Below are 13,079 nucleotides of genomic sequence, written 5' to 3'. Positions count from 1 at the left end.
AGTTGGTTTTGCCACAAGGCGTCTTTATAGAGCACTGTTGACGTGAAATACGCGCACAGAACGCTTACCTTAAAAAGTCTCCCTGTGAATTCATGAGCAGAAAAAAATTGCTATAAGAATTTTTTTGTCGAGCTTACACCTGCAGGAAGGCACTGTGAATCTGACAAGCAAGTCAAGGGAGAAGCATTCGTATGTATAAAACTAACTACTTCCACACTAAGCTCCACAAGAATGAGTTTCTCTTGGTCTGGTTTCTAAATAAGGGTTTCGCTATAGGGCTACGGACATGAATAATGACGCTTGTTCTTTGAGTTAGTGTCGCTTCAACATCCGCGCTTTACAAGGACGATAACACATGCCGGAAGGCCCAAAAGGGGCGCATTAGGTATTTAAAACTTCGGAAGGAAAAACCTACGTAGGAGTACCAAATAAAGCAAAATACAGTTTGAGATACCGTCCGGATCCGCCAAAGAGCCGTCGTCTGACAGCTCTGACGAGTGGCATGACGCCGCTCTCGTTATTCTCTCCACCGCGGCGTGGGGGAGCGGTGAAAGCGTCATCCGGTAGCCGGCGTAACGCCCGTGGAAACCTGAGGGAGATACCACACACGTGCCCGACTGCGAAGAAAGGGGCCCCGGCGGCGTTGTTAAAAGCCCCGAGGAAGGCGTCTTTGAGGCGAGACAGAAAAAAAAAAGAAAAAGAAAATTGGCTTCTTCACGGCGCTGCAACGTTCCCGGTCATGTCATGTGAGGCCACGGGGGGATTTGCGTAGAGTGAGACGTTGCGCACGTGAAAGTTTCAAGAAGTTTCACGAAGCCTGAAGTTGCACAACTTCAGGCTTTCGCAGTAATCAAGACATTGCCGATAATAACTCAGTATAAAAAGTGTCTTTACTACACTTGCCCTTTTACAACGTATTTAGCTGAGAAAGGAGTAGGATTATCAGGTGAACAAATTGCTAGTATTTTATTTTTGTAAACCTGAAATTTCTGCGTTATCCTTGAATGCGGTGAAACTTACATGCACATTAGAGATCGACTAGACTCTAATTGAAAGTCACACCACAACTGGCAACTCAAGGGATAATATAATTGGGTATAGCATGGCAAACAGGATCATCTATGGAATCTTTTGGGTGGCCATGTTTATAAACCACCCCTTCTCGCATCAATCCATAATAAATATTCACCACTCACGAGGAAGTCAGAAAGAGCATGTAAGTATTTCACAAATAGTTCCCCAATCAGCCCCGACGTTCAGATATATGTCTGAAATAGTTTTCCGCTGTGCTTTAAAAGACAGTAGAAATTTTACTAAAAAAAGGTTGGTAATCGTTTTGATAATTTTTATAATGACGGTAATTTTGATAAACCGAAGTATTTTACCTCGAACACACGCCCTTATTTTTGGGAATTGTTTACACGCTTAAACTGCCAGATGATAATAAAATAAATTCTCCTACGCTCATTGCTGGTGCCATGCGTGCAAAGTAAAGGTGACAAACCCAACCGTTTAAACCGCTGGGTACGGATGATGATTTATTCAGGGTATAGATGGCTTGATCAAAACATTGAATTCATTTGCGCAGTCAGCGTTAGATATTTGTTTGCCCAACGCTAGCACCACTACACTACTCACACAGTTATTCTAGATTGGTTGTGAATTGGTCACCTTAAACCCATTCCTGAGGCCACGTGTTGCCTCTAATTGTAAATGTAGTTCCAAAACTATCTCCTGATTACAAGAAACCCACATTTATAGGGAGCCCTGGGAGTTCTATCACAAAAAAAAAAACAGGACAAAATTGACTCTCCATCTGCCACCAACGCCAATGAGCTAATTCCGGAATAAACAGACGAAGCATCACGAGAAAAATATTACGTCATAGTGGAAGCAGTTGTCCGAATAATCCATCTGAATAACGCCGCATAAAAACAGACAAGCTGTTCCCACTAACCGACTGACATAACTTTGATGCATGGCGTCAGCCAGCGCCGGAGTCATCTTGATTATTCTTGAGAGGCGTAGTTTAGATACCGTACCTTTTTCAATTTATAAAATATAGTAGTAGACCATAAATTCATTAGAGATAGTAGTAAAGCTATATAATTGCAAGCACTCTTTTAGCATGGTTCCGGCTATAAAAACCGGCATAAGGTTGTGAAGGGGTCTGATTATTTTGCTAAGTTGAAAGCCTCATAGAAAGAGTACCGCTAATTCTGTTTTCCGTAGTTGCCGGCAAGACCTGAAAAGGAGTAAAAGGAGTAAAAAGTAATGTTACCGCTTTTTAAAGCCTTCCTCTCTAAATTACGAAATACGTCAAAAAAGAGGCGAGTGTGAACCCCATGCTGCCAAAGGATGACGGATGTAGCAGCAGCAGCACCGGTGCTACGGTATGTCTCGCCCACGATTAAATAGGTTAACTATTTCCTTTAATGCATAAACATCAACACAAACATAAACGCACGCCAATTAGCGTGGCGCAAGTCGCAGTCTACAGCCGTTTCATACAAGGGCGATTCCACACTCGCAGTGAGCCCGAGGTTAAGGTAAATAGAAATATTGTAACACATTTGCGTTGGTTTGCCGATTTCTAAACTGTGTTTCTGGTAGCCACAAATATTAGCAATTGCTCAATATTGCGGACGCCTATATGCACATGATGTTCAAAATATTAGACACTGAACTTCATGAGCTGTAGAAATTATTGGCCCATTGATTTCAATCGGCTGCCAGAACGTTAAGTCTTTCATAGGAACTTAAAATGAACCTTGCAATTCTTTTTAAACAATGGAAATACCCGCAGAGAAGCTGTGATTCGGCGAGCTAAGTTTGTTCGTGCATCCAGAGAGTTACAAAGCATTGTTGCCACAAACGATTCAATTACGCTACGTCGTCGGATGAATGCGGTCGCCTACGGTTTACTTCAGAAGTGTTATGAGTCTTCGTAGCTAGATAAATAGGTGAGCCTAATAAAATAAACAAAACTAGAATGAAGAGCTGAAGGGAAAATACAGACTAGCTTTGTTTTGCACCAAAAACACAGGTCACTGGGCGAGTGAAAAACAGTTTGACACTTCGGTACCTGTCGGCAACCTTGTTCATAATGATCATGTGCCGTGGAAAACAATGCTTTTAATCGGAAATTACGCGGCGCAATGAGTTCCCATAGATATGGTGCAGATTGCCGTCCGTTCTGCTGTTAATGTCGAGCGTTGAGTGAATAGTGAGGAAAGCGAGCAGCGATCGGAACATGATCATTGAGAACAAAGTACCCGGAGGGGGGGGGGGGTACCAAAACGTCAAAATGCTTTTTTGACTTCATCAATGACCGGTGTTTTATTGGTGCAAGCATGCTTTTACCTGACCGTATGGGATCTCGTCAAAAACAAGACTACAAGCAAGTTTCTAACACTGTTTTTTGAAAGAGAAGGAGCCAACGCTGTTCTTCATTTGGTTTCAATGGCGAAGTTCAGCACCTTCCTTGAGGCTACTTAAAAGCTTAAATTTCACCTAAAGCAGTTTTTTTAACAGCAGAGCTGTTTGCACCTAGCCTTATGTGCCTTTCGCACCAAAAAACTTGAAAAACTGAAGAAAAAAGTGGCTCCAATCCACGATGTGAAGGTGGTTGGAAAGCAAAGCTTTAAACGACACCCACAACAATGGCCCACGCGAGGTCACTTGAATTCTCACACGTGTCTATAGAAAGAGTGAAATCAGAGATTCTGCCAGCCGTTACTTGGAATTCGCGTGGACGGCGTCCCGAACGCAGCTGCGTCGGCCACGGCCGGACTAGAGCGGTGGCCGTAGCCCGGCCGTGCGTCGGTAGAAAGAAAACAGAAAGAGCGCCTTTCCAAGGATGAGGCAGCGGAACCTAGCCATCCTGATGTGCAAGCTCATAGCTACACCACTACGCCACACAATCGCAGTTACCGAAACAACTCGGCATTTAAGGTTAATGATTCCGAATTATGCGTATTTAAACTAGTCGGTTCAGTAAGTTTGGAATTGTGAAACAGCTGAGGGAACTATTATATTCGCTATGTTACAGAACCAGTTGCTTTTTCCCCCTTTTGCAGTAATTCTTAAAATAGAACCGAATTGGTATTCACCAATCTAGAAAACGGAGTCGCATTCGTTGCCACCAGTCCGCAAAAGGTAGCATTTCTCTAGCGGCAGATGTCTGTATGTGGTATCTACATTTTGTCTTCCCTCCCTGCAAACCAATGCTTAACGCATCTGTGCCGTACGACCTCTGAATTACGTCAGGTCCGGGCTACCTAGGAGGTGCTGTCCAGCAAGTTAATCAAGGCATGCGAAGGGAGTGAGGAATAGACGCGAAGCACACCAGAACAAGCCAAAAACAACCGTCGCTAAAGCAAATGAGAAAGCCGTCCCTCCAACGCGCCCGGTGGTGCGAGCAGGCAGCTGCGCGCGGGGAACGTTGGGTAACAGCGCCCTATCACCACGCCATCTACACTGTGCTCCAGGAGTGAAAACCGCTCTCCTACTCCCCATCCGCGTTCGGAGTTTCTTGTCCCGCACGCCGCGAAAGAATCGTTGGCTCGTAGAGGTAGAAAGCTTTGCTTTAAAAAATGTCGTTAGGGAGGTCCGGGAAATCAAATCCGGAGTGGGTTTTAAAACCGGCATTTATCCGACTGCAGTGTCATCGGATTCCGGGCGCACAGCAGTACCTGTGGCTTCGTAGCGCGGGTGTTGTCTTTGGATTTGGCTGGTTGGTTCAAGCTTGTTATAAGGCGGTTACCTTTAAGTGAAATGGGAAAGCGTGTGTACTTAACGGTCCGGGCCTGCCAGTCAGTTGAGAACTTTCAGCGGCAAGTTCGGAAATAAATGTGCGGTGTAACAGCCGAGTCTCCGACGAAAATAAACGGCCCACCAGCTCTACGGTTTCTCCAGCCTTTCACCACTAGTGAAATTTGCGTCATTTTTTGTAGATGCAATGCATCTCTTTAACTCGCCTTGTCCCCCATCGTTGTCGCTGCATAGTCCGCATCCCTCCGCCATTCTCCTCGCCGCGGCAGCTGTGCGCTCCGCCGCTCTCACCGCAGCGCCATCTGTGCGTCAGCGCGGTCAGCGCGCAGCTTGCGCTCCGCTGCGCTTGCTCCCGTCGCCGTGCCAGCTGTGCGTTCGCGCGCAGCTTGCGCTCGGTTAAACATTTACACCACCTTCCCGCGAGGGGAACCATGGAGTAGATGCGACGCTTCGGGGGTGAACATGCGGCGTAAATAGGATACACAACAACAGCAATCCACACGCTGACATCGCTAACATAACGGAAACGCAATGGCAACCCACGATGCGTCGCATCTACCCAATGGTTCCCCTCGTGGGAAGATGGTGTAAATTTTCTTTTCGCTGAGCTGCTTTCTCCTATTGTCTGGTATGACAACGAAAGAATAAAATGGGTTACCTGGATAATATTTGCAAAAAGAATAAAAACGTCTACGCAAAAACTATAGCCGCCACCTGCAGACGTACGTGCCGGTACCATTGTTCCCATGTGTTGAAATGGATGCACCTTAAGTGATGTACATAGAAACATCTTTGGGGAAACAGAGAGGTTTAGCATAGCGGCTAGCGTACACTAACGGTACGGCGGCGGATTACCGGGACTCGAGAGCGCATGCGTGCGCAGGGAGTGCGAGGAGGTCAGCCCTCCGAGTAACAAATACGCCGGCTTCGCGAGGCATGGGCGACTGTCCCCGTAGAACGAATGCGCGCCGGCCCAGTGGGGTCCCGGCACCCGCCGCTGTAGCGCTAGCGCCCGCTAGCCGCTATGCTAAACCTCACTAATAAAGGATGCATTGCCCTTAAGGTATGCACTTCAAGGGGTTACTATGTAAGATACGTGAACTACGTTAAACATTTGAATGTTCTTGTCAATATTAGGTTAGTTGTAGTGCGGGCGAACGGTGTCAAAGGGTCGCTTCTGTTGCAAGATCAAAAATACATGTTCAAAGGCGTCTCAAATACAGGGAAGCGAAGCTTGCTAAATAAATCAAAATTTCGTTCTCGAAATATTGGTAAAGTAGGCGAAAATAGGTAAAGGAAAATGTATGTTCTTGGAAAATGTATGTTGTTGACGACTTTTTAAATGGATTTCAACTTTTGCTATAAAAGTTGGAGAACCCACATTTATAGCTTTTTTATCAGGAATGCCTTTTCCAAAACTATGTCTGGCGGCACAGCAAAACAATAAAAATAACACACATTACTCCTGTTTCACAAAGCTTCGCACAGAACAAAGCATATTTTAATGCAGCGCGAATATAAACGTGATTACCTTATTTACAGCAAATTTTTAAAAACGCGAGCACCGTACCTGTTCGCTGGAGTAATTATATACGCGACTAATAAAAGCACCCTTGACTCAGAGACAACAGAATCACGGTTCCTTGCTTCGCGAGCCCCGAGACCCCAATGCACGCAGCACGCTCCGTGCCGAAAACAGAGCATGCACCTACTACGACAGTATCGTTGAGAGAGGTGGCCCGCTCAAACTCCCCGCCGCGGGCGGATGTGTGAGAGGAGCTTCCTCTCCGTCACGGCTAATCACGGCGCTGGGAGACGAGTGTCGGCCATAGGGGGTTGCTCACCGCCGACGCGCCAGCGTGTAGCGTCAGGATAGCACCTTTCACTGCAGCCGCCGCGCGACAAAGGGGGAGCTTTGAATCAAGCCACGTGGCCGTCTTCTTTTACTCAAGCAAATGCCAAAAGAAAGGAGCTGCAGAGGCCAACCACGGATTCCTAGGCAAGAAGCTGTGTGACGAAATCAAGAATACATTGTGTTACTAGACGAGATACAAAAATGCAGGCAGAAACCGACGGATGCTCCTACATATAATGTTTGCCGAACGTGAAGACGGAAGAGTTGCTGGAGTACAAAGGAAAAATAACAGCCTAACGGTTTCTCTCGTTATGACAATGTCTGGCTTTGTTATAAGTGGTAACTCTTAAAATAAGGGGATGATTTCTCTTGTCCATGCAGGGGAGTAGTAACAGTAAAAACCTGAATAGCGTGGCACTTCCAATAAAGGGAATGCGTTAAAATGGTTTGACTGTACGCTTTCACGATCTACTGGTTAGGCAGATATATACAAGTAACGACCACTATACATCTGGCTCGCGTTCTTTCTTGCCCTCACTATCTCTCTCTCTCTTATATATATATATATATATATATATATATATATATATATATATATATATATATATATATATATATATATATATCGAACCGAGCGTAAAACCCCAAAATTGTTGCATCTCATGCTCCGCGCGTCAAATTTCCCTTTCATTTTGTAACAGCAAAATCTGTAATAATATTCCGCAATGTAGAACATGGAACGATGGCCGGGGGTCAGGCGGTTTGATGAGATACTGATTGTAATGCACATATCCGGTATAGTTATCGCCGAAAGAATTACAGTGCTCAGAGCAATAATGCAGTGACTGAGCGTTAACTGAAGCTTACTTCTAACAACAGTGTGGCTTACACATTCGATAAGGTGACAGCTAAAATTATTCAAGTTTACCAAATATTCTAATTCATTGGTAGTATTTATGTGCCTGTTGTAGGATTTTTTCTGTTTAGATACAACTACAAAAATTGTGCGCCATTGGTGTTAAGCGCTGGTGTTTGAACGCGCCAGTACGCAGGCCTAAATTTAAGGCTTCAAAGTTAGCGTGCTTGGCGATTCCGTAGCGATGATAGCGATTTCAACAAAGAAGGAAAGGGCAGAAAATACATACCACCATCACATCTCTTGGCGGTGGCTTTATGAATTGATTGATTGTGGGGTTTAACGCGCCGACGCAACGCAGGCGATGAGGCGCGCCGTAGTGGAGGGCTCCGGATTAATTTTGACCACCTGGGGATCTTTATCGTACGCCGAAATCTCGTACACACGGGCGTTTTTGCTTTTCGCCTCCATCAGAAAAGCGGCCGCCGCGGCCGGGGGCTTTATGAATATCCCCGGCCCATGACTCGAGCGTCTACGACATGTCAACAGTGGTCGACCAGCGTGAAACTCTTTTAAGCTTCCTATGGCACCAAGACTGCCAGAACATTAACCCTCGCTATGCATGTAGCGACGGCCTCTGCATGCTATGCATGTATTCTGGAGGTCGTGGGTTCGGATCCCACCCGGCGGTCCTTTTTTTCCCACTTTCTTTCTTTCTTCCAAAAAATTTTATCTGTTTCATTGACCTACTGCATCGTCCCCTTTGCTTTAATTGGCATTCTAGGCGGCCAATCCTTATTTCTGTATTATTTCAACGAGGCCCTCATTTCCCATTCTGATTCGTATATATCTATATCTATCTATCTATCTATATATATATATATAGATATATATATATATATATATATATATATATATATATATATATATATATATATATATATATATATATATATATATATATATATATCAGGGTGTCGAACCGGAACCGAACCGGTATTTTTGCCGGAACTGAACCCGAACCCGAACCATTATTTTTTGAGCCGGCTGAACCCGAACCGGAACTGAACCGAAAAAAGAAATAACGGTTTCCGGTTCTCGACAAAACGGTTCGACCATCCCGTTATTGATAACGGGTGGTAAGTGTCATTAGGGGCTTCTTTCTTTCACGCGCCATCAACTTCGCAATCTCTCGCTCACTGTTACCCGTTCAATGAATCAAAACGCTCCGAACACGCTCATCACGGTCACAACATGGTGACAATTTGATTACTTGATTGATTGTGAGGTTTGTTAATGCGCCGACGCAAGGCAGGCGATGAGGCGCACCGCAGTGGACGGCTCAGGATTAATTTTGACCACCTGGGGATCTTTAATGCGCGCTGAAATCTCGTACACACGGGCGTTTTCGCTTTTCGCCTCCATCAGAAAAGCTGCCGCCGCGGCCGGAAATCAAACCCGTGTCTTTCGGCTCAGCAGCACAACGCCATAGCCACAACATTGTGAAACGACTGCACACCAGTATAGCAATTAAGGCTCCTAATTGCAATGGTATATTGCTGATGGTCGAGCAAGCAGGGTGCAAGGCTGGGAAGAAGAAATGTCAAACTCTTGGCAGCCTGCACTATGTTTGAAGCACCGAATTCACCCTTCCCGTGGTCGCCGGTGCGCCTGTCACCACGCCCCCACAAGGGGCCTTAAAAGTCTCAATAAAACGTTTGTCGCTCTCTCTTTCTCCCTCATTGGGACAGTGCAAGTGCAATCAGTCCACGAGATTGTTGCAATGTGTACCAGCCAAGGTTCAAGCCCTACATTTGCCTATGCCTATTTACAGCAGCTAAAGAGTGTTGAAATTTTGGCTTTTAGGTACATGCATAATCACAAGAATTAAAACAGCGCCACTAACGGGACGCACGAAGAAAGGGACGCACATATGTTTGTTATTGGTTCGAGACATCGGCCTTATACAAGCGAGGCGAACCTCACGAAACGAGGAAGAGGGGAAAATAGGGCGAAGGGGCCGGAGAAATAAGATTCTTAAACGTACTGCACGGGGAAAGAGAACATTGATTCATTATGAGGTTTAACGCGCCGACGCTACACAGGTGATGAGGCGCGGCCCAGTGGAAGGCTCCGGATGAATTTTGAACACCTGGGGATCTTTAGCGAGCGCCGAAACCTCGAACACACGGGCGTTTTCGCTTTTCGCCTCCATCAGAAAAGCGGCCGCCACGGCCGGGAATGGAAACCGCGTTTTTGAGGCTTAGCAGCACGACGTCTTAGCCACTGAGCCACCGCGGCGGGTGAGGTAAGCGAAGATACGTGTCTATTCGAAATTCTAGAGACTGTGTTCTTTCGAATTGACAGGTGTGCCCAGCGTTGAGCACTGTACGTTTGGTTTCGCTGATTTCCACTAGCGTCTTTGGTAGTCTCTTGTACAGGTAAAGCTGCTCTTCACAGGCGAATAAAACGCCATGTTGTGTGCGCGCTTTACGTGGAAGTTTTCTTTGTTGATTGTTTTGCAGGCAGCATTCGCTCTTGATTGTCGCAGTAAGCCCGATAACGAAGGGGCCGCAGCCCCTGGTCGGCGATATTTTTCCGCCGCGTCATCTTACATGCTTGGCCAAGGATCCTAAATGGACCATGAAAACAAAGCCCTACCTTGCCTTGTTTGAAAGATCTGCCTTTGGTGACTCGTTAAGGAAGTTGTTTTTACAAGAAGTGGGTGAGAAACACCGAAAAAACTTTCAAATTTTCTGCCACCCAGCATCAGCAGTTACGTAACAAGGAAGTAATTCAAGCAAAATGGGCAATGTCTTAAGTCATTATTAGCATCTAAGCAGTACAATAAAACGAAGAAAGGGGCACCAATAAATAACACTCATGTCTCTTGGCGGCGGCTTTGTGTAGTCTCTAGGATGACAGTAGGGGTGGTGAAAAAGAGGCTGGTACATTTTCTGTTACACCTGGCCAATATTTTCAAATTTGACAGTAGTATTGCAGCTCATTTTCAAAAAAACCACTAGTTCGAGTGAAGAAAAAAAGTACTTCAGTTTTGATGAATTTGAAGTATACAAAACTGATTTTTCACGCCTTGCTAATAATTCAGTTCTGAACCGGTTCACGAACCGGTTCAACACTCCGAACCGGTTCGCGAACCGGTTCGTGGATAGAATTAGTCGAACCGGAACTGAACCGGAACAAAATAAATTTACCTGAACCCGAACCGTAACCGAACCCGTATTTTTTTCGGTTCGACACACTGATATATATCGTGGGTCGTGGGTTCGGATCCCACCTGGCGGGCATTTTTTCTTCACTTTCTTTCTTTCTTTCCAAATTCTTAATCTGTTTCAATGATCTACCACATCCTCCCCTTTGCTTTCCGAGGTTTTCTCGACTGCCAACCCTTATTTCTATATATATATATATATATATATATATATATATATATAACCAAATTTGTACTCTTCAGAACCGGAAGTTCTGCGTGGCCGACCACCAATAAATCCCAATAAATTCTTCAGGTGGGTGAAGCCTGCCATCTGCCTTCAAAAATTAGTTTTCGAGTCGTTCACCAGATGCCTCCGCGGATACTAAAAAACGGGCAAGCCCTTCAGGGCTCGTTTATATTGGGGATTTTAAACTGAACCAATTTGGCGCAATTATGCCATCGTAATCGCCAATGCTCGTGGTTGGGTTCAGCAGCCAAGTGCTTGTTTAGTGAACGCGCGCTGACTGAAACGTGTTATTTGCCCCTTTGAAAATTGCTCCTACTCTGGCTCGGTGCCATGAAAAAGGTAGAATCTCGTTAGATTATAGTTTTTCTATAATTGAAGTTCCTTAATTGTTTCGATCAGCAGAATACGCGAGTATAGAGGAACCAAAAGGATTTTCCAGCGTGTAGAACAGCAGGTGTCGCACACACAAGCTGTTTTTTTTCAGATGTAAGAATATTTAAATGTATTACATTTGAGTTCAACATCATGAAGACATACTGCAATGAGCACACAATGCCGTAAATTTGCGTTGGCATAAAACATTACTTCGAATGTACATTTTTCAGACAAGATCTTCAAGACGGTTTGTAATTGTGACGCCATTTTTCTTAAACGCATTGAGCCTTGATTATAAACTGTTGTACACATTACTGAACCTCAACAAGTAGGCGTATTCATTATGTTACTTTTCCTTAGGATGTGGACATGACCTCACTCTCCACTCAGTACAATGTAACGGGTCGGTTGTCATCCACTCAAACGTAAGAATATCGCCTGTGTCACCCGGTGTGACATGCAGCCATTTAACGAAATTTTTGAGGTACGTTGTTGGCGGGTAATAAAGGATCTCTAAAGGCGAACTGGTAAATGAAGGATGAAGGTGTCATACAGAAAATTCCGCGTTTCTCCGCGCATTTCCTACCCACCTTCATAGCGATGTGACATGTTGTGAATTTTGCCGCAACAAAACGAGACCACTCAATAAAATGTGGCGAGGAAGCTAAACCTGCCACGCTCCCTTGTAGTTTCAGGTTGTGCTGCTTCGCATTCACACGTAGGCTACGGAGCGTACACACTGAACACGTTTGATGCGGCGCAACAGCCACAATGGCTGCAATGACTACAGTGTATATATATTTTTATAATGTCTAGATGGGTTCAATAAATTCTGAAGACGAGAACGCATCTCCTCTCTAATTCAAGCGCAGTAGCACATTATAGGTCAAAGAGCAGTGATATTGACAAGTTCACGAAGGCTCGAAACAAGATAGGGAGTTCGAATAAACTTTACTAAACTAAACAAAAATGGTTTGTGAGTCTCAAAGATGCTGCTTCACACATTGTAGTCAATATTCATTGTAAGTTCTGTCGCAGTTTTGTGTGTACCAGAATTGTTTTCTTGTCCTGAAAAGGTCCACAAGAAGGAGCACAAGACTTTTTGTTTTCGGACAACAACTGTAGACGCGAGCTTACGTTTTGATGTGTCCAGAAAGCTTGTGGGTGTCCCATATCACTGCTGCAGAAACGCCCTCACTGCGTCACTATCCGCAAGAGTTTGCTCAGCTGTGAATATTCCTTTGAGTAATGCACAAATACAAGTCTGGGTACTGGGCAATCATTGCGTTTACTGGTAACTACCCCATCTTGTTTGTCGACCGACTGAAACATATCTATATATATATATATATCTATATATATATATATATATATATATATATATATATATATATATATATATATATATATATATATATATATATATATATATATATATATATATATATATATATATATATATATATATACACATAAGGTAAGTGAGAAAGAGGCACTCGAGAAAAAGCATTAAGAAATAAAAGTTTAGTGACGTTTCAGGAAGAGGACTTCATTTCATCAGGCATGCAACCCTTCAGGTGAATGTAACATCAGCCGGATTTCGCCTATCCGAAATCATGAATTAGCAATGATACCAAATATTTTACTCACTATCAATGGCGCTGAATGTGTTCTGGTGAATGCAGTCTGACAGGGGGCTCCAGTTGCGTCTTGTGTCATTTTCTATCCTCTGTAAAGAACAAAAAAACAAAATTAAAAG

General features: G+C 44.4%; 1 protein-coding gene across 1 annotated transcript in view; it reads right to left on the bottom strand.

The window, feature by feature from the left end:
- Positions 1-13,079, bottom strand: part of LOC144142224 (myogenic-determination protein-like) — a 74,497-nt gene that overhangs the window by 33,782 nt on the left and 27,636 nt on the right. Inside the window, exon 4 of the mRNA XM_077673582.1 lies at positions 12,971-13,049. Within this exon, the coding sequence (XP_077529708.1) occupies positions 12,971-13,049 (79 nt within the window). The remainder of the gene's footprint in view (positions 1-12,970; positions 13,050-13,079) is intronic.

The sequence above is a fragment of the Haemaphysalis longicornis genome, unplaced genomic scaffold, assembly GCF_048455015.1.
Source record: "Haemaphysalis longicornis isolate Haplotype H1 unplaced genomic scaffold, Haemaphysalis longicornis Haplotype H1 scaffold_6, whole genome shotgun sequence".
Taxonomy (NCBI): Eukaryota; Metazoa; Arthropoda; class Arachnida; order Ixodida; family Ixodidae; genus Haemaphysalis; species Haemaphysalis longicornis.
The sequence above is the reverse complement of the archived record's forward strand: the minus strand, read 5'-3'. Positions and strand labels throughout refer to the sequence as shown.